General features: G+C 34.6%; 1 protein-coding gene across 10 annotated transcripts in view; it reads left to right on the top strand.

Moving 5' to 3' along the window:
• The window catches only part of Sulf1 (Extracellular sulfatase Sulf1), a 79,895-nt gene extending 54,877 nt beyond the window's left edge, over positions 1-25,018 (top strand). For 6 of the 10 annotated variants that reach the window (XM_036377450.2, XM_070111786.1, XM_070111785.1 and 3 more), the window contains 13 exons: positions 4,692-4,811; positions 15,183-16,440; positions 16,683-16,852; positions 16,928-17,254; positions 17,312-17,685; positions 17,743-18,062; positions 18,200-18,348; positions 18,496-19,916; positions 19,988-20,141; positions 20,212-20,522; positions 20,910-21,101; positions 21,589-21,679; positions 21,755-25,018. In XM_036377450.2, the coding sequence (XP_036233343.1) occupies positions 15,442-16,440; positions 16,683-16,852; positions 16,928-17,254; positions 17,312-17,685; positions 17,743-18,062; positions 18,200-18,348; positions 18,496-19,916; positions 19,988-20,141; positions 20,212-20,522; positions 20,910-21,101; positions 21,589-21,679; positions 21,755-22,238 (4,992 nt within the window). In that variant the 5' untranslated portion in view covers positions 4,692-4,811; positions 15,183-15,441 and the 3' untranslated portion in view covers positions 22,239-25,018. Of the gene's footprint in view, positions 1-2,474; positions 2,547-4,691; positions 4,812-15,182; positions 16,441-16,682; positions 16,853-16,927; positions 17,255-17,311; positions 17,686-17,742; positions 18,063-18,199; positions 18,349-18,495; positions 19,917-19,987; positions 20,142-20,211; positions 20,523-20,909; positions 21,102-21,588; positions 21,680-21,754 lie in introns of those variants that run through there. The other 4 variants (XM_036377455.2, XM_070111792.1, XM_036377452.2 and 1 more) reach the window with 3 other exon arrangements.
• The last annotated feature ends 653 nt before the right edge of the window (positions 25,019-25,671 follow it).

The raw sequence follows: 25,671 nt of genomic DNA, 5'->3' as shown, positions 1-25,671 counted from the left end.
GCGAGTGATACGAACATACCTGTGATATTAAAAAAAAAAGAAGAGCTAACTGTTAAAACGGGCAAAAAAGTTTTTCTTATGTGAATCGCGTCAAATTACCGGACCGGTATAAATGCTGCTAGCGCTGTGTTCTTTTATATTTATATCTGTATTAAAGGTTGTACAAAGCTTCACCTGGATCTATAGTCAAACTGAAACTGCGAAGCTTTATCATGTAAAATCATCTATTTTGATATTCAAGGGATAATTATTTTATTATTAGTATTTTATGTTTATTTATGTCGTTTTAATTTGGTCATTTTAGCATAAATTTATTTTAAAATATATTTACGTTAGTTTAGTTCGTTAAAAAATTATTTCAAATTTTATTCGGTGAAGGGTATAAACGTTATTAGTTTCAATGTTTAGCTTAGCTGTGGTCAGTCAGCTTTTGCTACTCAATGGGCTGCTTTGCTGAAAAGGCATTTGTAGTGCGTAAAACGGAAGCCAGATTAGTTACACGATAAAATATCAGTTGACACTTATCTGTTATTTAGGTATTGCGACCACGATTACTTCGATCTCTTGCGAAATCTGTGTAGATTGCGGCTTAAGCTGAACATGAAGTGGCTTATGTTGCTTTTATACCATCATAAGCACACAAAAGCTTTTTATTTTTTTGCCCAATGTCGTTATTTGTTGTCGTTGCTGCAACACCGTTGTCACATTCCTGCAACTTTTTTGCTGTAAAACACCGCAGAATTGTTTGTATTTATCACTTTGTTGGTTGGTCGGTTGGTCAGCTTCTGATAGTCAAGTTTCAGCGTTTATTTGCATAAGAGTCTCATATGAAAATGCAAACTATTTTCTCACATATACATACATACTTATACATGTACCTGCATATACATACATATACGGAAAGAGTTGTGTAGCATATTTCGTAGAATTATGGAAATTGCAAAGTATTTACCTGTTGATTGTGCTTTTCGAATTTGAAAATTTTGGTAAATTACTGCAAAATTGTGTTTACTAATTTCATAAATAAACCGCTATGTCTACATTAAGAAGAATTTGTTTAAATGACACGAATAGTTTTCTGTGCTGTTTGTGGTAACTATTTTTTTTGAGAATGTCGTTTAAATGGTGGATGTACCAAATACCCCCGTTTCATGTGGGAAAGCGGGGCCAAGACTGAACACTGGTCTAAAAAAGTTTGGTCTTTGAGAGTAATTTAGCAGATGATTGTCCCTCTAGTAGCCAGAGATCGCATTATACAAAGTTAGGTCTATTAAAAAGTTTGTAAGCTTTCAAAATAAGGATGGGAAAGGTTTTAAATATATCCGTAAAATATTTTCGAAATTGAGCACAAAAAAAATTTAAGCTGGTATTTTTGACGGTCCTCAAATCAGGGAACTAATACAGGACCAACATTTTACTGATAATATGTCATTGACGTCATAATGTAAACAATAGTAGTTGACTTGGCTAAATATAGGCAAAGGTTGTGGACTTGGCTAAATGTAAACAAAAAGGTCATTGATCTACTTAAATGTATACTTTTTATGGAAAAAATACAAAGTGATCGGTCAAAATCGAGTGCTTGTATGTTTGAAAAAGAAACGCAAATATAATACCACCAAAATGATATGAGTATATGTAGTAACTGTAAGAAGATTAAAGGAAAGAAACGGGCTGACAGGGCGTATGAGTGATTTTTTAATAGAGATACCTGTTCATTCACAACTCTCACAGTACATACATACATATGTACATAAATATAATAATATATTATTAAACATGTGAAAAATTATATATGTTAAATTAACATATACCAGCTCAGTTGACTGTTAAAAGCATAGTAAATGTAATGATCATCTCCCGCTTTTAATTTGCAAAATTCTCTACATAAAACTAAATGCATCTCACAACAATAACAATAGAGTACAAGTTTCAACAGTACTTGAAAACCAAGGTCATATAAAAAAATTATTCCTTTACCAGAACCGAGTGTGACGGGTGACACATGTTAAGGTTTAGCTCTCAATCTGTTCTCACTGTTTCACAGCGAATACCAGTTCTTTCGAACTTGCCAAATACAAGTACATACAAGTATATCGCAGTATTCATAATGATTATTGAAGATTTCGAATTGTTTATTTTGTTAAGATGGCTGGATTTTAGAAATATGTATATCCTGTATGTCGCTTCAATGTCTGTAGAATAAGAATAAATTAATTTAATTTTAATAATTTTGATGTGAATGTCTGACACAGATTTTTGTTTATATTTTACGTGCTTCCTGGAAGTATACTACAATAAAAAAATACTGCAGAAATTCTTCAAAACTGTTATATGAGTGGAAGACTTCCGCAAATTTCAACTTGTGATTGATTTATACGTATTTGAACTTATCTACGTAATCTGAGTGATATCTAAATAACATCAAGGCAAAGTCACGATTATGTGGAGATTAGTATTATCTTTATGGGCTTACAAACGCGTATTATTATATGAATAACAACCATTTGTAAGTTGTGTTTGAAGATCAACTACTCATTTCATGGGTAAGTGTAATAAAAAATATGGTGCATGGATGACAGACGAATTATTTTCTGATTGGGTTCGCAAAATATAACTATCTATAGAAAGGCTGTTTAACCAATATTGTACTATTGTACATACATATATCATCCGTATGAATAAATATGTATTTAATGGTTACAGAATTTCAACATATGATTGAAAAAAATCCTTATGTTATATAATTTAATAAAAATGAGACTAAATATTATATATTATTATATTATATTATATATTTTTTAATACATATTTTTTGTAATTTAGGTTAAATTTTTTTTTCTTAAATTATTAAAATATGCAGATGAATTATCATTTGTATTTTTAAGATTTGAGTGTTGGCGTTCTTATTCGTTGTCAGCGCACAGCGAAGCACGCGCACGCCAGAGCTACCTACATGCGATGCTTCACTTCACACTTCACACGCTCAGCAGCATACAGCGACAGCTTGGCATTTAATTGACTTAGGCGCACCTGAAGTGCTCGCTTACTTACTGCTTAGACTTGTTCGAGTACCAACTGACTGAGCCGTTCACCCGTGTAACCTCACTTCCTCTTGAACTTCCATACATATAGTACATACATATATATGTTTAAAGCCTGCGCCTCATTGTTGTGAGTAGTTTTCGGCCAATTTTGCGGGCCACACCGTACGTCATTTGGCGGTAATAAAACATAGTAGCCGGCTCATTTGGACGTTGGCAAAAAACACACGAATACGCGCGTCTCGGCGTACCGCCTGCGCCAACTCACGCTCCTTTTGCCATATGGAGATTTATGGTGTGCATATTGGAAACACTTTGTAGCCGTTTACTTTATTTAGCCAATTCATTTTATTTTGTTTATTTTTTTTCTACAGCTTTTAGTTATTTCAACATACATTAAGTTATTGCGAATGTGTGTTCTTGTTGTTTCCGATTGCGCTGCCGTTTTCGCTAGCGGTGGCCACTCAATTATTTTAGCACGAAAATTTGTTAAAATTCGACATGTGTATGTATGTAGACATGTAGATAGGGGCAACTAAATTTTCGTTTTGTTTTTGCTCTAAAATTTAGCTTTGCTTGTGTGTTTGCTGTTGTTATTCTGCGCACATAATTCAAAGTCAGCGCCAGGGCTGCTGTTGTTGCTGTCATTTCGGGCGCTCTGATTTATTTTCCCTGCCTGGAATCGGCAAATATCCACTCCATGAGCAGTGTGCCCCCGTCTGCATTCCTCACCTCGCGTCATCTTACTGTATCTACAATACTTGTACATATGGACTTATGGGTGGAAATCATTTAAGTTTCATGGCATGATTAATTCTAATAAAGTTGCCAACGCTGTCGCCGGCACTGTGGCCAAATTTGCGTTGTTTTGTGGTTGCCACTTTGTATGTACAAATTTACCGTCTTTGCATATTCTTGTGTACTACTTGAGTGCAACGATCAAGACACCAGTTGAATGCGAAAGTGTCGTAATTTGACGGATTAATAATGATTTGTGCTTTTTGCGGCAACTCAACGGGCGGCTCCGTATTTTTTCACATTTTTTTTTTATTTGTCTAATTTTTGGTTTTTTTCTTTGGGTTTTAGGGCACTTTAAGCTTAGTGCGCATGGAAGATTTAGTGTTTGCGGCAAATAAATTGGCATTAGAGAAACCTACGACAATGTTTTACAGAAATCAAAAAATAACTTAAAAAAATTGAAAACGACGCCAAGTAAATTATGATTTTCAACTAGTATATTTTGGACTGGTATCAACCCCAAAGCAATAGATAGGCTGATCGCTATGATGTTATGCAATAATAAACTCATACAAGATTCAGATGGGAGTGTTTCGAATATGCAGCCAATGAAAATAATATTGTACCATTATGTATGTAGATACATATAAATATTATATTATATTATATACTCACAAAAACTGCAATCTTAAATAAAAATCTCTTCAAAATGCTTATAAAGACTAGTTAGTTGGATAATAGAATAGATAATAAAATAAGAATTAGAGAAATGTTACTGTTTTTTAGGTTAAGCAAATAATTTCCCCCGGGATATTTATATTTTATTCTAATAAATATAAAGATAAATTTCGTTCATTCAGCATATTTGACCAAATGACAATGAGATACTTTATTTTCTTTTATTTACAGCTTTGAATTGTATTTTGAGTGGTTTTTGTGAGAAAAAGAAAACACGGAAATATCTTAGAATTTAAGGCATATCTACATACGTATATACGGATGCAAAGAAGGCAGATGTTCTAGAAAAGCGTAAGTAGTTTTTTATGTAAACATATTAAAAAAAAATATAGATTAGAAATAAATTTCGAAATCGCTCCTAAATACAATTTATAAATATAAACTATAAAAAAGGATGTGTGGTAACGGCAATAAAACAATTCGGCTCGTGCTATTTCAGAATTAATAAAAAAGTACACAATATTTGTGTGCGAAATATTTTCGATTTTGTTCCCCCTTCCAAGGGTATCTAATCAATACTCATGTCACTTCAGGTTATGCATCCGATGACATCACAGCATTCTTTGCCTGAACATTCTTGATTATTATACTTTTGCAACATGTTGCTGCAGAGTATAATAGTTTTGTTCACCTAACGGTTGCTTATATAAACTAAAACTAATCGAGATTGATATGGTGTTATATATATATGGCGAGACGAGTTGAAATCCGGGTGACTGTCTGTCCGCCTCTCTATGCAAGCTGTAACTTGAGTAAAAATTGAGTTAACGTAATGAAACTTGATATACATATGTATTCATTGGCAAAAAAGTGAGAACGAGTTCGTAGATGGGCGTAATCGGACCACTGCCACGCCCACAAAACGACATTTAACGAAAACATATAAAATGCCATAACCAAGCACTAAATTAAGATATAAAACTGTAATTTGGTGAAGGGGTTTGCAGAGACACCTGCGGGCTAAACATTTTTTTTTTAAAGTGGGCGTGTCCCCGCACTATATAAGTTTAAAATACATATCTTCCAAACCATTCAAGCTATATCACCTAAATTCGCTTAGGATGGAATGCCTCAAGAACTTCTGCAGACAGTGTGAAAATGGTTGAAATCAGATTACTTGTATAACCCCGCACTCTCTCCATATAGCGGTTTAGTTAACAACTACTAAAAGCGCGATAAATCAGTCAGAGATGGTATGAAATAGCTTTATAGGAGCCGGTGTTAAATTGTTACAATGGGTGTGGCACCGCCCACATTTAGGGGGAAATCCATGTATCGGAACTTACTCGACCGATTTCAACCATATTCGGTATGTAATATTACCCTGACATTGCTACATTACAGTGATAAACTAGAGTGCAATCAGACAAAAACCACGCCTACTTCCCATATAACACAATTTTTAATTCCATCTGATTCTTTCACTTTCCAGTATACCATACAAATGAAGAACCAATTAATGTATCCAGATAAAACTTAACACAAACAGTGACTTCAAGATATTTGATCTTAAGTCCAAAAATTATCAAAATCGGACCATAACTTTTGAAGAACTCAGACAGCAAATATGTGGACCCCAGTGCGTATGGCTGCCTCTTTGCCGAAAATATCGGTCAATCTGTGAGATATGTTATTGAAATTCGGGGAAAGTGTTTCTTTCATAATATTATTGAGTCAAAAATGAGTTGAATTAGGTCAATACTTCCCTTAGACCCATATACCCATATATATTTATATTAAATTCGAACATCCAGTTGATTTTATATCACATATATCGGCCAATCTGGGAGCTATTTGAAAGAAATTGAGAGAGCGTGTTTTTATAACAACAGTATATCTTTATGCCCAAAATGGATAAAATTGGCTGGAAAGTTGGCTTAGTTCCCATATAACTGATATTCACGATTTTTAAACGTCCGGCTGACTTTACTCTATATATGTATATGCTTATATTAATATATTTATAAAATTGCTTGAAAATAAGTTCTCAAGCATACCTGAGTAATGTGAAAAATTAGTGCAATCAACCCTTCTATTTTTCTGCCGCCAATGATTTTAGTATAATTTTCGCTGACGGGAAGTAAAACATAGTAATAAAACTGAGTGAGGCTATAAACTTCAAAATAAGTTAATATATGACACCAAATTTGATTGTAATCCATTCACGATTTCGTCGAAGAATGAAGTTGCACCCTTTCTTTACATTTTTTAATATCACCAACACCTGAAGATATTTAACCGGCTTTGATCCTTGCAAATTGCAAGAGTATGAAATGTTCGGTTACACTAGAACTTAGCGCTTCCTTACTCTCTTTTCTCTTTTTAGAGAATTCGAAATGCTTCTTAGCTATGAAATGCTAGCGATTTTTCTTCAATCAGAGCCACGATTCATTAATTGAAAGTATTTTCTCTTGCATTTATTATTGCAAATATTTGAGACAATTTAAATTGTTGATGACAGTGCATTAACTTGCAACACTGCCCACGTAGTTACTCGTTCATAAGATTGCAACCGAGTATAATGCATTGCCAACTATTTGCATAATTAATATAGACACTCCAGTTAATGTATGAATTTATATGTATAGAAATGAGAAGTGAAAGGATGAGGCGAAGTGTAAAAATAATAGAAATTCCAAAAGCATTTAAAGTGGCATAAATTAAAAATTCTCACTTGATTAACAACGCAACAGAGGGTAATAACTGCTAAAGACATAGATGAAAGAATTTCTTTTGTTGTAGGTTGTTTTAAAAATATTTTAAGGCCTTAAAGTCTCGTAATGACGTTGACATGTGTGCTGAGTTAAATTGTAATAAAAACCGTCGAGACGTAAATCGTTGATATACCGTTATCTGCAGTATGATGCTCATTGTATTTTCCTTCCATCTACAAGTTCAAAAGCGATTGCTTATGGCGTGACATAACGCACCTTACACACTTCTCTACAAATATACTAAGACTTGCATATACAAACACATGATTTTACAAATAGTAGCATAATGGTTACCAACTGCCCACTGTGACCACTTGCAGTCCATGCGCAATTGAGAAATTTAATGAAGTGTATGCTGTCAGCGTTATTCCTCCTTCTTCGCGCTCTATAAGTGCTAAACGAGTCAGGACAATCGCAGACACGTCCCACGGTTTCCTGTGCATTGTACACCATATTCAAATGGTGTAAGCTTCTTTATTTCAGTTATAAAATATACCAACTAACTTTAGTATAATGCTTGTGGCTTTAGCGATGATATCGATGTTCCGTAAAATGAGACCGCGCCGGAGATTGAGATAAGCATTGCTGCTGGATAATGTTGCATATGACACAAGTAATGATTGCGAATCATTTCCAAAGCAGTATAACTAGCAATGCACAGTAAACATACAATTGTTTTATAGGGTGGTTTAAAAAGGTGTTATCATTTGAAACGGTGGCTAGGAGGAGACTGTTGTAGAACTTTCTTTTGTTTCAACGCAACAGAATTGTATACAAATATAAACCTATAAAATGTCTTAAGAAAATAGAAGAACTCTAAAAGTAATCTTTGATATTCGGCTTGAACACTTACTGCCTGTCAGTCAAGTCTGTCAAGTATAGTCTCTCGATTGAACTTTGAGTCAGCAATACGTCGATTGAATTCGAAATTTTTTGCTTGCTGTGTCAAAAGTGGCTGCTTAAGGCATTATCATCTCCACAGCCTACGCATTATCTGCAGTTATGAAATACAAACAATAAAATAAATAGAAATAAAAGGAAAAGATAAACGAATTAAACAGTAGAGTAATCTTCGAGGGAATTAAAAGTGTGCTTGTATTTATCACACACATAAACAAGCGATTACTACTGCAAACTTCCAACAGCATTGGTTCAGAAGTTTTACGTCAAGCTGTCTTTGACAAGTGATTAAAAGTAGTTTGTTAATCTATTATGTCGATTGTAATCTGTGGAAATACTTTGTATGCAGTTGGCGTTTGCAAAGCGTTTTTATTAGCTGCCAGTTTTTACACCTTAGCAATAATTAAAAATATAGACTTTTTTGCTTGGCTATAATTGACAATTACAGGTGTTATCGCCTATCTAATTTAAAGCGAAGCTGCCATTCTATTTGCTGTCACTTAAAATAAATATGTTTCTTCGTTCACGTAAACTGAGTACGTGCACTGTGTTACAAAGTTTTGAATTTAGCAAGTATTTATTGTTTAGTTTCAAGCCGATCGTGGGAAGCTGTTTATCTCTCTTTGTTATTTTTTGACATTTTGAGCACTCGTTTTTCGGTTATTTACTGGCTTTTATGGAAAGTTAAGTCTATAGCAGTTCGGAAGTACATATTTTTCGACAAGTCGCATTTTCATCTCAGCGGTTACACAATATATTTGTGTGCGCATTTCTTGACAAAATCCTTAGCGAAATGTCATTAGACAAGTATGTTCGAGCTAGTAGAATACATGTTTCAACTCTTAAACGTATAAAAATTTTATGATGAGAATAGAAAAAGTAAAAAAATATACTTTTTACTTTATAAATACATACGTTCAATTTCAGCAAAAATTTACTATTTTATATGGTGCAAGACTTCAATATTTTTGCATAATATACATTTACTCATTTGAGATGCTAAATTCACTAATAAAAGCGGTGCAGTTTGCTGAATTGCAATTTCCGCAACAAAACCTAAGAACATCAGACACTGGCATCAGGCGACGGAAGCTTCGCATATGTTGCCGTTAAAATTTTAGTAAATAAAAACTAATTTGTCAAACTAGTACCAAAATGACAGCTTATTGCCAGCAATAGTTATAATAAAAATGAATTAGACATCTATTGCCATTCATAGCAATATATAGTATCCATAGGCAATATTGCTAGCTATAAACTTATTAAGACAACATACATTGTCGGATCGGAAAAAGTATACAATTGTTCAGACGACATTATATGATCTGATAGCAGAAGTTTGGTATGATTTAGGAACAGTGACATACTTATACCATATTTATATACTAAAAGCATAACCCCAACTATGAACTTCGTTCTTATGCTATAATAGATCAAAGTGTTTCCCTCGATGTGTTAATGACGTGCTAAGTTGAAGGTAATGGGTGTGATAAGTCTATGGAGTGAGTAACTTCTGCAACAATCGGGTAGATAAGTGCAATTAAAAACAAAGACAATGATGATTGCGAAATGAAATATGCAAATTTTGCGAATTTTTGATTTGTGTGTAACCGGAAATCTTGCTAGAACTTGCGTTTTTACCAGCTGATAAATAAGCTATGCAAATTTATGCCACCTTATTAGTAGACTACTAGTTATAACATAAAGATTACATAACATTTTTCTTTCGTCCACACGGTGAAATTCATCATGTCTCATATATACATATGTCACGCAACAAAAAAATTGATTCGATATACTCTCGCATGCGTTAATTACATTTTTCACATTTAAAGCGCTTCTCTATATTTATTTTAACCTTCACTGAAATAGCAACGAGAAAAGCTCTCTACAAGTGTTCAAGGACTATGCTACTTACACACATTTAATTCACATTCTCGCTCTTGCTAGCCACTGCTTTGTGCCTGCAAAGAATCGTGGGTGCCCAAACTATCGATTAACTACAATTTAGTTCAAGTTTGACGCACGCAAAACCATGAACTTCTGTGACCTTTGGCGGTGTGTTGGTTTTCCTATTATTAATTTTTGTTCGCAGGCTTTTAGAAAATAGCTCCATCGAGGTCCATCAATTATCTACACACATATACTATATTTATATAGATTCCAAACGATATTAAAATAGTCAAGTGGTATTAAGCTGAAAAATAAAATAAGTAGTTGTAACAAGCCTTAATTAAATATAACATCAAGTCATTGTTTTATTGGTATGAGAACTTGAATTGGTCTTCTTCTTCAGACATAATGCTTGCTTTTAAATTTCCCCCGTTAGCTCATGACGATATGACGATATTTTGTTATTTGATGATATTGACTTCGGGAATCTATGACTTATAGGTAGGTAAGTAGTATAACGATGCTATTTAGTCATATCACTTGGGCGTTAGTTAGTGCTTGAGAGAATACACAGAAAGCCTTGAAAATAGCGAATTTCAAAAAAAAAAAACTATGGGTATATTTATACACATTTAAAATATAAACGGTAATATTTTTGTTTTTCGAGAAACTACCCATTGTCCTTATAACGACTAACGGTCGAAAAAAATTAAAAATTGACAAAATGGTGAAGTTTTTTTTTGGAAGTTGAAATTTACCCAAAATTTTGAAGATTTTTTGCCTGCTGAAATTCTATTTCTAAACAGATCAAAAACTGATAGGTCATTGCATCATAGCGCATTTAAAGATAAACTGATGGAGCTGCACATAAAAAAAACCCGTAATTCAAGAAATATTTTAAATTTTTTATTTAAGTTTTAGCATAGTGGTTTTGAAGTTACATACTACCGAAATATGCAAAAAAATAAAAAATTATTTAAATTAATGTCTACTATGTGTGTCCTTAGAAAAAGTAAAAGCAGCGCAAATAAACATATGTATGTATGCATGTATGTATGATAGAGACAGCTTTGGACCACGTTGAGCAAATACCAAACCTCAATGTAGACAACTGAAAATTGAAGGCACTACAAGTCATGAACAGCGGTTGATTTCAGTAGAATTCAAACAACACCAACATTGCATTCGTAAGCGAAGAACCAACATGCTTGCCTTCCTCAAACAAATGCAAATACATATATATACATATTCACATCCACAATCAGTGAAATATACGGATATCTTCTGTATGCAAGATGCGAAAAGGATATGTAGTTTTGTACAGTAAAAAAAGTGTATGAAAAAACTCATGAATGAAATCGGGGAATATTTGGAGATTTAGACGTTTTTTGCTAATACTTTTACCGGCTATCTCCAGAAATGACAAGTTGTCTTCTTGGGCAGAAGGAAGGCGTCAGAGTTTAGGCGGCAGTGACGCGCCGCGTCTGCACTAGAAATATACATACATGGATGCGTTGCAAACGGCAGAAAAAAGTAAAAGCTACATATGTATCATATGAGATGGTAGACATGTCTGTCCACTATACTGCACGCTCACACCTTTGCAAACTCGAATTCGCGCTCGGCCACTTATAAGCGGAAAGTTCGCCAAATCTGGTTTCACTTGATATTATTGATGCTGTTTTCTTTACACAATTCAGGTTCCCGTACTCACCGTTGTTGTTGCTACATGTACACACATATAATAGTACTCGCATATTGTTGGTTGCCTTTTGTGCGCATGCGCACCTATGCCTCTTGCCAGCAGTGCCTTTTACAGCTTTGCGACTGCACCTTCATTGTTATCGTAGGCTTCATGTCTTGTTTTTTACTTTTTGCGGTCTCCTTTTATAATCTCTCATTTTACTTTTTTGGCATACTACTTCCGAAAATGTAAGGAAAAACAAAATAAAAACATTTTACTGATACATTCAAATGATCACGTTTTTTGTTTTGCTCTGTTTGAGTTGCATAAAACTTGTTTTTGACGCTCACGTTGAACATTTGTACAAAAAGTCCTTACGGAACTGTAAAGCACTGGAAACTCGTTTTCGACTAAAGTGTGTATGTTTTATTATGCTTGCTTTTTGCAGCACACTACGCAAATGTGCATTATCCTTTTATTCATCCTAAGGCAGAACACATTGTGTGCATTTGCATATTAAATCCTTCAGATATTTTTTATGTTTGACTGCAATTCTTTCAACAATAAAATTGTATTTGAAATCTATTTGCTCGTCTCTGTCGAACTTTCGACACATGTCTTCCTCCAGTAGAGATAGTATTGACACCCATATAAAATATCGAAATTGGCAACTTCAAAATTAATTTTTTTTAGGTTTTCTAATATTAATACACAGGTATACAGGTACGTACATACATACATATGTGCATATCTATGTATATAAATAGGAGTCAGAGACTAGCTGAAGAAACAAAATAAATTTTTTTTTTTTTTTTTGAAGTCAACTAATGTGAGTGTATTATGTAACAATATCAATATTTGCATTGACTTCATTGAAAGTTATACTGCGTCTAGCAATTATATACAAAACGACATAATCCTTATATTTTTATAGCTGCAGTAGAATGGCAATAATTTTCAAGACAAATTGCTAGCTTGTCGCACTCAACAAATCATCACAAAGACGCTTAACTTTGCTGGTTCAAATACACAGTTATTTGTACGGTTCACAGAAAAGGCGAAATTTTATGAAATAAGAACCCACACAATGTTGACAATTTTTTGCTTGCAATTTATCACTTTGCTTAGTGCATACATATGCACATATGTATGTATGTGTGTATATATATAACCTATGGTAAAATTTGGCAGGACCTAACAAGAAAACTAGTTATATATTTGTCTTTTGTTGACGATTCTCCAACTTAGAGAAATGTAAGTTTTTTTCACTTTTTTTCTATTAAAAAATATTTTGTATGACTTAGCTTGCATAACGGCACAAATTTATTTCCTAGCACACTCCTGTTGAAGTAGCTGTATTTATTGCTGGGTGTGCGCTTTTACGAAAGTGCAAATTGCATTATATGAACACACATTTATAATATTTCCTATTCAATGTCACATGCGTGTTTTTTGTTAGTGTAAAAGGCGGGAAATAAATGTGAATTGCTTGACACTGCAACGCCTTCACCATAACGCATGTCTCCATGTGATAGAATGACTCTATAGCAGCTGCAGCAACAACCGCAAGCAAAGGCTTAACAGCAGGAAACGACAATGAGGGCGGACATTCTTGAAAAGCATTTCCACACTTCAGTTTGGCCTACAAAAGGAATGTTATGTAATAATGTGTAGAAGGAAAAGTTTATGCTGGACCAAAATGAAATGAAATTTATTGTGCGAACAGTACAAAATACAGTGGTAGTTCATTGAAATAGAAACACTTTAATTTATACTTTCAAGTTATAACGCTGAATGTCTTCCCATGTCATTAACCATTCGGAGGCCACTTAAAATTTAATGAATTTTACGGCTTCTATTTCATTGCTCACCAGCTGTAGGTGGTCATATAAAGACACTTTCACACTCACGTTAACGTAATAACATACTTAAACGAAGTGGCATGCGGCATCGGGTTGCATTTGAACGTCTATTCTATTGTTCAAGTACAATGCTGCTCGAGCTTTTGGCTTAAGCGCTCGTTCGCTTGCCAAAGTGAAAATATTTAATGAACAGGGCTTTATATGTAGATGGTATCAAGGTCACATGCCGACACTTAATATTTATGATAAAGGAGTGAACAATTTGGCATGGAATTCCTGAAATTGAAAGTGAAATGTAGAACAGTGAGCGGCTAAAAAAAAGTATACGCAAAAGCGTTTTCAATGTCGCCATTTCGGGTGTTATTAGCCCGACGAAAGTGTCAATATCAATTGACGGAGATTTGCAATTTTTTGAAATTGATTCAGTGATTTGAAAGGATCCAGGCACGTACATATATACGTACTATTACAATAAAATTTTATGTGTGCTGCTTTGTGAGCAAAATCTGCTAAAAGGCTTCAAATGTCTGTGGTCACTTTATTGTGCACACCCATTTCTAGTAATCGTCGTTGATTTTAATTTGTTTTCGGCTTATGGTAGTAATTGATAGTTCGGTCATGTTATAAATTCAGAAAGTGTGGTTCCAAACACAATGACATAATGCTTTGAGAAGATTTAAAAGGTTAAAACGTCTTCTGTAATCAAATTTAAGATTATTTTACTGCCAAGTTGTTTAAATTAAATTTCGTTATCTTAGGTCCTACCGAAAATGAATTGGATACCCAAGCGAAATTATTTCAAATGTGAGAAACTAAATCGCCACACTTTCACTAACTTATTACGACCAATTAACAGTAAACGGGCCTAATCGAAACTCTACTCTGCCAAAAATGTCTGAAAACTGCATCTCATGAGATAAATACGTCATTAGTAATATTTCTATTGATAAGTTGACTATTTTTATTTACTTTATATTTTTATTTACTCAGCGAGCGCGAGGCTTTGCCCTCATTTTTGCTTTCTTGAGTGAGCTTGAGCCACAGTCTACTTTTCATGGGAACTTATTTAATGTCTTTGTTTATATTTCAAATATCGGATACTCATTACTTTTGGCATACATTACATTCAGAAAGTTTCCGGAAATTGTTTTTTTTTTTTTTTTTTTGTTGATATTCGCGGTTTGGTCAGACGGTCAATAAAGTATATTATTTGAGCATTTTGAGGCGTGGGCCAACAATTCATGTATTTTTCATGACGATAATGCGCCATCGCACGGAGCTGTAGTTGTGAATGATTTGATTGAAATTTGATTTTGAAAATTTGAATTTTTGAAAATTAATTTCAATTTTATATATAAATTTTTCGTTTTATTTACAATATCCGGAAACATTCTGGCCTTAATAAGTGGTCTTATAAATTGAGAGAGTTTAAACTTTTAGATCCCGACATAATCTTCTAATTTTATCTGCTGTTAGGAAAAAAATAGCGCACAAATATTTTGGCAAAGAAATATTTTTTAGGCATTCTGTTCTCGTGTTATTGTATCAAATATTGTCTCATAAATACAAATCGTTTATTGTTTATATATCTTACCATTAATCTTTGCAGTTTAAACGGGTCATGAGACAAACTCAAATAAATACAAGTACTACACACATTTGTTCCATTATTAATTGCTCTAGCTAATGAAATTTCCATAAAGCTGTCAAAATGACGTAGTACTGTGTGTCCGATAAATAATCGTAAAATTATGCCAATTTGGATCGATTCTGAATAATAATAACTATACAATATTGTCCGAATGAGACTGTGATAGTGGTAATAAAATATACTTGAGACTGCAATTGCAAATAACAGCAGCAACAAAATGCAGTCGGAGCGAAAACAGCAAATTGCACTTGTTGCCTCCATTTCTCTGATATTTATGCTCAATTTGTTGCTGACGACAGCAGCGGCCAAAGAGAATATACCAACCGCGAGCATATACGCAAATGATGATTTGCGAGATGAATATAAAACATATGAGCAATATAGCCAACAAAATCGGAAACATCAGCACCATCAACAGCAGCGGAGACAGCAGCACAAGCATCGCCGACATGAGTTGCATGAACGCGAAAAACGTGAAGGTAGCCAGTTGGAGCAGACATATGATGGACCAGACAGGTCGAATCAGCATCGTACACATCAACACCAGCAGCAACAGCATACGCAGCCTCATCATCAACAACAGCAGCACTCTCGTCAACATCGTCAGCATCGCGGCCACACACAAAATCCCGCAGTTGGTGGATATGCTGCAAGTTACCTCAGCGGTAGCGGTAATTATCCTGCGTCGTTCTCATCCGATGCTTCGTCCTCTGCGTACTACAAACGCTACTCACGTGACTCACGTGATTCGTCGGCTTTTCCGGCACGTGAGCGTAAGCCAAATATTATTCTAATACTCACCGATGACCAGGACGTCGAGTTGGGTTCTTTGAATTTTATGCCGCGTACACTACGTTGGTTACGAGATGGCGGCACTGAGTTCCGGCACGCTTACACCACTACGCCAATGTGCTGTCCGGCGCGGTCATCATTGCTAACCGGCATGTACGTGCATAATCACATGGTCTTCACCAACAACGACAACTGCTCGAGCCCACAATGGCAGGCCACGCACGAAACTCGCTCCTTCGCCACATATCTCTCGAATGCGGGCTATCGCACTGGGTACTTTGGCAAGTATCTGAACAAGTACAACGGATCGTACATCCCACCAGGTTGGCGGGAATGGGGTGGTCTCATTATGAACTCGAAATATTATAATTACAGCATCAATATGAATGGGCAGAAGATCAAGCATGGATTCGAGTATTCAAAGGTATATTTAATTATTAAGTTAAACACGTGGTACACTTTCCATATGGTTCGGGTAACATTTGTACTTGTTAAACCGCTGACTTCAATATCTATTAATTGCCTCAGCCAAACTCTTCAAGTGTCGAGGATCGCAAGACCAATACAATAATTACTTGAAAATTGATATTGTCAAACGACTAAACCATTTTTATTAGTTTTCGTTACTTTATGAGGTTCTGTTAACAAAATTTTCATTTCTCACAGGACTATTATCCAGATTTGATAGCAAATGACTCAATCGCATTTTTACGATCATCGAAACAGCAAAACCAAAGAAAACCTGTGATGTTGACTATGAGTTTCCCAGCGCCGCATGGTCCCGAAGACTCAGCGCCACAGTATAGTCATCTCTTCTTCAATGTAACGACACATCAGTGAGTTCACTTATTCCTAATAGATATATGTATATACGTATTCCTGAAATTAATTAAGTATAATTATACAAATAGCACACCATCTTATGACCACGCGCCCAATCCAGACAAACAATGGATACTGCGCGTTACTCAACCGATGGAACCAGTTCATAAACGCTTCACGAATCTATTGATGACAAAGCGACTACAAACTTTACAGAGTGTAGATGTTGCTGTTGAACGTGTCTGCAATGAGCTTAAAGCTTTAGGTGAACTTGATAATACATATATTATCTATACATCCGACCATGGCTATCATTTGGGTCAGTTCGGATTGATAAAGGGCAAAAGCTTCCCATTCGAGTTTGACGTACGTGTACCTTTCCTAATACGAGGACCAGGTATACAGCCAGCAAGAGTGTAAGTTTTAATAAACGAACTTGCGGTTATTCATATACTTATCACACCTTTACGCAGTGTGGACGAAGTCGTCTTGAATGTCGACTTAGCCCCCACTTTCTTAGATATTGGTGGTGTTTCAACGCCCCAGCATATGGATGGACGCAGCATCTTACCACTATTATTCAGTCGGCAGCGTAATGTACGCGAACAGTGGCCAGATACATTTTTAATTGAGAGTTCCGGGCGGCGTGAGACACCCGAACAAATCGCAGAATCTCGTTTACGGCTGCAAGCCGATCGGCAAAATATGCGACTAGCGAATAGTACTTTTATAAACGAGTCACCGTTCAATGACAATACAACAGCAAGCTCGTTAATAGATCTTATAGATTTGGAATCACGTGAAGAGCCCGAATTCGAAGAAGACGTGGATTCAGAAACTGCAAGAGGTAATTAGAAATACCTAGCGTATATTTTATATTATTTGCAATTATTGATTATTACAGAAGGGAGAATGGGCACGGAAATAAAAGATGATGCTGAAGATGATTTGGACACAGATACTGAGGATGATGTTTCTTCAGGTGTTTTAGATGAAGATATAGAAGATGATGCAGAAGAGGAAACAACACAGGAAGAAGGTTTAGAGCAGGAACAGCAGGATCAGTTCGATAATAATCTACCAATGGCGCCATATATGACGAAAATGATGCGCTTGAATTCCGAATGCTCTGATCCGGCCTTGTTGGAAAATTGTCGCCCGGGACAGAAGTGGAAATGTGTAAATGAGGATGGTCGCTGGCGGAAACACAAGTGTAAATTTCATGTGAGTGACAATAATATTTTAGTTTTTGTACTTTATGGATTAACTGTCTACATAAATTTCTGTTCAGTCAATTATCTAATATTTTTGTAATCAACTTTAAATAGTTTATTATTATGAACTGATTTGTCATACTTTAGTTACAGCTTCAGCATCATCTCGAAGAAATATCTAAATTTTCAAAGAAGGACACTAAACGCAATTGTGCTTGCTTTACTCCCGAAGGTGTTGTTTATACGAAAATCAAAACGAACCGTAATTATTTCGAAGGCGATCGTATTCGAAAAAGGTAAAGTTTCATACGTACCTAAACTGACTACTTACTTTAATCCCTTACTTTTGAAAAAATAGTTGAGAAAATTATTTATGTACAGAATTTGGAAATTCTATAGTAGATATTTCGAATAACATAATTTTTATTCTTATCTGTACACAGAACTCAAAATCAGTCAAAATTTTCACGCCGTAACAAACGCTCATTAGATGTACACTCCGATTTGAATGAAGTGTTCCATACAGAGCTGCCATACGAGATGGAAGAATTGCTCGATTTACAAGACACACTTTCGACTGTGGAAGAGCATTTGACGAAATCGAAGCGTATCAAACGGGAGTTGATGTCCAGTTTCTTCGAAACACCTTCTTCGGTCAGTGGCGCCGTAAATGGTGGTGAAGGTGGAAAAGTGGGTCACAACTCATCGAACGATGCGATCTCCAAAGTTATACAGGAAATACAAAACACACTCGAAACACTGGAATTGAAATTTATCGCGCCGAATGACTCACAGCAACCTAATTCTACAACTACATTGTCGGCATCTGGCTTCGTACGCAGTGGTAAGTTTCCCAAGGTGGGGGGTCGTGTTGGCACACGTTGTTACATTGAGTCGCAAACGGGTAAGGTCAACTGCTCCGATGTTATTTACGATGACGAAAAGACGTGGCGTAAGTCTCGTAATCAAATTGATATGCTAATCAAAGTGCTCAAGGACAAAATAACACATCTGAAGGATATTAAGAAGCAGATGCGCGAGAACAAGCAACAACAACAGGGCCAGCAGCAACAGCAACAATTGCACTACAATTCAGGAAGGTATTGGGACAGAGACTATGTGCCACGCACAAGTGGTAGTAGTGTGAACAGACATAGAGTAGAAGATCAAGAGCATGGTGAGGAGCTGCCTTACAATATATCAGATTACTTGGGGCGAAGGCAGAAAGCACGTCGTCGCAATGGTGGCGGTGGTGGTGGTGGTGTTCACAATAACAATTTTGTGTATCAGCGTGGTGGCTTCAATCACCGTACATACCAGCGACAACATTTGCCTGTCGGCAGTAGCCGACGACGCTTCGATAAACCATTAGAAGGGCGCGAATTCGATATGAATTATTTTGCACAAGAACAAATTGGTGTGGCAAATACATACAGCAATGATATAAACAGTGATAATGGAAGTGGAGGTGGCACGAATGGCTATAGTAGTAAGAATCCTTTTGGCAAAAGTCGCTTTCAGGGTCGCAATAACAGTCAAAATGGCGGTCACACACAAACACAGCGACGACGTCGCCCTCAAACACCAAATGTAACGGTACCGCAAACAGTGCACACATCATCGACATCATCGTCGACCACGCGACCAACAACCATGCGAACAATGAACGGCATGCGAACTACAACCACCACCACTCGAATGTTGACAACCAAAGACCGAGATTCAATTGTGAACACTACAGCAATTAATTCCAAAACAGCCATAAATGATGTTGCCACAACAACATCCACTACAATGATACGCTTGCAGTGGTCCACAACAAATTCACCGTCAGATGTCAATGTCAATTCCAGTAGCAGTGAGGGTAAGTAAGCTCGTTGCATTTATAATCAATTTTGTTTGCTGTGGTTCCTTTGACTTATTTTACTTGTGCAGCTACCACTAAAGAACCACATGGCATCGAACAATCGCTTAGCAATGCTGGTCAAAAGGAAATGTTCACGGGCTTGGGCAACGCACATAATGCTGACCCATTTCAGCAACAAAAAGGCCAACCAGCTGAATGCTATTGCGAACCGGACACAGGGAGGTTCGTAAAATTCAGTTATAAATACATTTTAAAATAAACAATTTTATAGAATATCAATTCCTCATTATAGCTATGCGGATTCAAAGGAAATTGCTCGTGAGGCACGTCGTAAGCTAAAGGAAGAGCGTCAGCGCAAAAAGGAACGCAAGCGTATTAAGAAGGCACGTCTGGAGAAGGAATGTCTTTCGGAGAAAATGAACTGTTTCTCACATGATAATATGCATTGGCGTACGGCGCCGCTTTGGAATGATAGTCCTTTCTGCTTCTGTATGAATGCCAACAATAATACTTATTCATGTGTGCGCACTATAAATGCAACACACAATTATTTATACTGTGAATTCACGACTGGACTGATAACATTTTACAATTTAAAAATTGGTGAGTTATAAGTGTTGCATCACTTACATAACGAAATATTATGGTTGCCATAAAGCTTTACTTTAGTCGGGTGAGCAAATAGAGCATAAAAAAAAGTTTGAGATATAAGAAAATTCAAAATGTTTCAAATTATTTTACAGAATAATAAAACGATTTTTGTTAAAAGCATTTAAGTTGTCGGCGAAGCGCTCGGATTATTTAGAGTTTTGTAAATTGTAACTGTATCAAACTCACGAATCAATGCAATATCAAAGCAAAAAATGCGAATATTTCAAAAATGCATAGTTGCCTGCATAATGCACTATTTTGAACTATCGTACATTTTCTTAACAATATTAAAATATTATTTCATAATGTCATATTTGTTTTCACTACGCATCGTTTTAGATCCCTTTGAAACCCAAAATCGAGCATCAACCCTAACAAGCGAAGAGAAATCGTATATGCATGATACTTTGGAGAAGCTGAAGGGCTGTCGAGGAAAGGGCTGTACAATCAAACGGCATCAGATTCAGCATCATCAACAACAAAACGAAAGTGCAGTGCGCTCACTGCAAAGGGGCACCAAACGAAAACAAGGTTAGTACATGCTTAGATGTATATAGCTAAATGTCCATCTGTCCGTCTATTTGCGAACTAGTCTTTGAGTTTTTGAGATCGATCTTTCGAATTTAGCATATCACCGTTTCTCACCAAAATGCTGGTCGTTTGTCGGAGTGGCCGATATTGCCATACAAACTGAACAATCGGCATCAAGTTCTTGCATGGAACGAAGTTTGAAACGGATCATTATCTAAGGCAATAATGGCGCCTTCCAGGAAATTGTTCAGATCGGATGATTATAGCATATTGCTGTCATACAAGCTGAACGATCGGAATCAAGTTCTTCTAAGGAACCTTGTGTATTTGTGAAGGGTATTATAGCTTCGATGCAACTGAAGTTAACGTTTTTTTTTGTTGTTTAATAAGATGTAATCCCACCAACGCTTTGAGTTTCTAGTTTTTTAATTTATCTTGTAATTAATTCAAAACAATTTTAAATTACACACATTAATTTGTATTTCAGGTCTTGCACAAAGCGCTTCAGGTGTCAGTTCATTTATTTCCAGTCGCCTAGACTATGATGAGCCGCTGGCCAAGCGAAGAAAACTATCAAAGTGAGTACCGTAAACTCATATCTATTAATGAAAATGAGAAAAAATGCAATGAAATTGAATTAACTTCCTAAACAGGTGGTCGACGCATACAAATTTGAAGCGTAAACCATGGAAACAACAACATCACTACCATCGGCAACAACAACAGGAGCTCTACTATCGACAACAACATTTGCGACACCATAGCAGCAACGCTGAAGGCGAAGCAGAAGCCGGCACGAGCGAGGCGATTGATGCAATGGAGCAAGTGAAAAGTTTGCGGCGAAATCGTTTCCACCAAGAAGTAAATAGTTCAACTGTGCAACAACGACAACAGCAGCAAGAGCAGCAAGAGCAAAACGAAAAGAGTTTGCTAAGTAAAAGCAACAAAAGTGATGACTTGGAGCGAAAATTTATTGCAAACGAAAAAGCAACAACATCAGCCAATCCAGAGTTAGGGGAAGAGCAAACTTTTACCAAAGTTTTAGATGTAAATGATACTAACATGACAGCAACAGCAACAACGGTATCAACAGTGGCGACAACAACAACCACAACCATACTCACAGCAGCAATATAAATTATAAAAGCAAACATGCAGCATTTGAGCATATCTTTCGCATATCATTAAACAACACACACCAATATAATATGTTCATTTATTGAATTACTTATGTTGTGCGCTCAAAAGCAAATGAAGCTATTTTATATTATATTCGCAACTCCACACTTACATTTACATATGTTTATATATGGATGTAATTACACGCCAGCGAGTCACGGCTACCGAAATTCCAATATACTGAGAGAATTTGCGCGTTAACTAACACATACACAACGTGCAACTCATAAAGTGTTTGCGTAAGAAAGGGAAGAACGAACCCACGTACACTAGAGTTTCTGTTAGAATTGTCGATTGGGCCTTAAAAAACTCAAAGAAACTTTGGCAGAAATCTCTGGTAGCGCTGTCGGTGATTTAACCGCTATGTGGCTTGCAGGCTCATATTTGCAGACGCAATCAAACTTACACAAAAGTGATCAAAATATGCCGCATATAACTTTATTATTATGCATATACATTTAAACTAATGCAACATTCGCGGCTTTTTTCATTTTTCATGTATACCCAGTCCTTTTTTTTTGTATTTAAACCAATAAATAACAAAAAATTTGTAAATTTATACAAATATAAAAATATTTATAATATTCAGGCTTATAAGCAGGCTATTTAGATATTTATTTTCGAATAGTTATATAAAAGCAGTTGCGCTACACTTGAAATAGCCAATGCAGAAAATTAAAGTGATGTTAAGTGAATAATAAAAATTTCAAGTAATTATACAAATAAAAATTCATGAATTATATGTGCATGTGCATATACGTACGTATATCTGCAAATGTATAACTCATAGTTTTTGTTTTCTTAATAAGACTGTTTTAGTAGATTAACATTATAACTAAGCAACAGATATTGCCACAAACTAAACTAATTGTATGTTAAATGTTTGCAACTTATCTGCAGAAATACATACATATGTATTTATATGACTGGCTAGATGTTTGACATTGACTAATCGTATTGTTAATGTTAAAAATAGTAAACTTAAAAATATTTTAAGTTAAAAGCTAATAAAAAGAAGCAACAAATTTACCAAAAAACAAGTTAAATTGCAATATAATAAATATGTTAAAAGCATAAGCTTATGCGCATTTAGACACTCACTTGACACGTAACACACAAGCTTGTGCATTTACCCGAAGAAAATAATTCGATTTGAGCTTGTAAGTAACCTAGAAAAATAATGCATAAATTGTAAACTAACAACTATATAATGTACATATATACAATACATATTTATACATATATTTCCTTTTTGAAATTATCGTTTATGAATTTTTGTAAGCTAACATTATGATAATTGTTCACCTAAACTTGGTTTGTAAATTGTTAATGTTTTCTTAAAAGTTTAACGCAAAACTCTTTAATTAACATCAAATGCAAAATATAGGTCTTTAAGGGGATATTCTAGTGTATAATTTCAAATAAATCGATTTTTTTTTCATATTTTCAAAGTTTAACTGTTTAAAAATATGTGTACGAGAGGATTTTTGAAAATTTCAATTATTTTCGGAGATATAGACATTTTACTGACCTGGTCTCCAAACTGGTTCGGCTGGGTCTAATCGAACAAAAGACTTAACGTGCAACTTCAAATGCGTTTTTCGTAGTTTATACAATTGCGACATCATTGCAGATTGATAATCTTCTTGTTTTCATTTTAGCTAACTAGGAGGGTTGAAATAGTGGGTATGCTTATGTGCCAATTTTTTGAGACCCCCACTTCATCAGCTGCCAGTTTTTCAAATTTTTAAATTTTTTTCTGTACTCTTGTAACATTAATAAATAACTGATAAAAAAGTCGATATTAAAAAGATTGATTGCATTTTTTTTACGACACTTTAAAAATTAACTAAATTCATGAATACATATGTATTTAGACTAGAATACCTCCTTAAGATAGTCAATCAGTGAAAGTATTCTACTAACTTTGGCGAATTACGATGTTGTAACAAAATTTAAAAGTTGAGCAAGCAATTTTTTTTTTTTAAAACTTTTTGCGCAATGGAATCAGAAAGCTTAAATCATAAAAGAAAATTACGTTAACCGCTTGTTGTATAGGAATTTATTCGTTAATTTGTAAAAAGCACATCTAAAATCATCTTTCTTTAATCAGTTAATGTACCTAAAAAATAAATATATAATAAATATATAAATATATATTTAAAAAATAAATATACTTGTACAATGAAAGGTTGAATCGGTTACTTATTTTGCTCCAGCTATATTTGTTGTACTAAAATCAGTGATTAATATATACATATTAAATTTATTCAGTATGCTATTTGTATTCCTGCATGCCGGTTCTCAGCATAATTCAAAATTGTAATTTCTTTTTTTATACTCTCGTAACATGTTGCTACAGAGTATATTAGTTTTTTTATTACTGCGATTGCGCCTGACTTTTTATTTTATTCTTTTACATTAAATTTTATTTTATTTTTAAATTATAATTCACCTTTATTGCCACCTGCCTATTATTCTTATATTTAATCTATTCCTTTTATAAATACATAAAAAACAAAATAACAAAAAAAAATATATCACTAATTAATGTAATTGGAATTGTACTCATATAAATAGTCTGCCATAGTACAGCATTGATAAATTATTTATATAAGAGCTTATATATACATAAATATATTATTAAATGTAGCAAAATATTTATAGTAAACAAATCTAATACTAAATATGTGCGACACACAATATGAAATTAATAAAAGTTAAATAAATACAACAAATTAATTAACTTCATTGTTTTTCCTTGGTCAAACGAAAAAGTTTTGCTGTTTGGCATTTTTGCATTGTGTGTTAAATTTGCGTGAAAGTGCTTACAATTAATGTCTGTTTAGTTCTAACATTACCATAATGTAAAATATGTAAATTCACTTAAAATTTTGAAACTGATATTGAAATGTACGATCTAACGGCATACTAACCTAATTTTTTTAATTTTTCCAATTATGACAAATTTCTAGTAATATAATTGCCACTTTTATATATGTTGGTACTTAAATAAAGCAGTAAATCAAATTAAAAAAGGAAGTAAATTATAGCAAATACTATCGACTTGGCGCTCCAGAAGCAGTTTACAATTTTTTTCCGTATTTTTAAGGAGAATGGAGGTATACTATAGAATGAAACATTTTTTTTATTCTCTTCGCTTAAATACAGTGGTTCTTTACAAAAAACTAAGAAAGACAGCAGCAAAAAATGCTTCTCGTTAAATTTTATATTCATGGCTACTGATTCCGTATTTTTATATTTTTGATGTATTAATTTTGATTTTGTAAATTTACCAACTTATCAAGTTTAATAGTAATGGTAAAAACTATTAATTTGGCCATAAAAACTGCGGTTAAGCGTAATTCAAAAATACTTTCCTGTGGATAAT

The sequence above is a fragment of the Bactrocera oleae genome, chromosome 2, assembly GCF_042242935.1.
Source record: "Bactrocera oleae isolate idBacOlea1 chromosome 2, idBacOlea1, whole genome shotgun sequence".
Lineage (NCBI taxonomy): Eukaryota > Metazoa > Arthropoda > Insecta > Diptera > Tephritidae > Bactrocera > Bactrocera oleae.
This window is presented reverse-complemented; position numbering and strand designations above follow the sequence as displayed.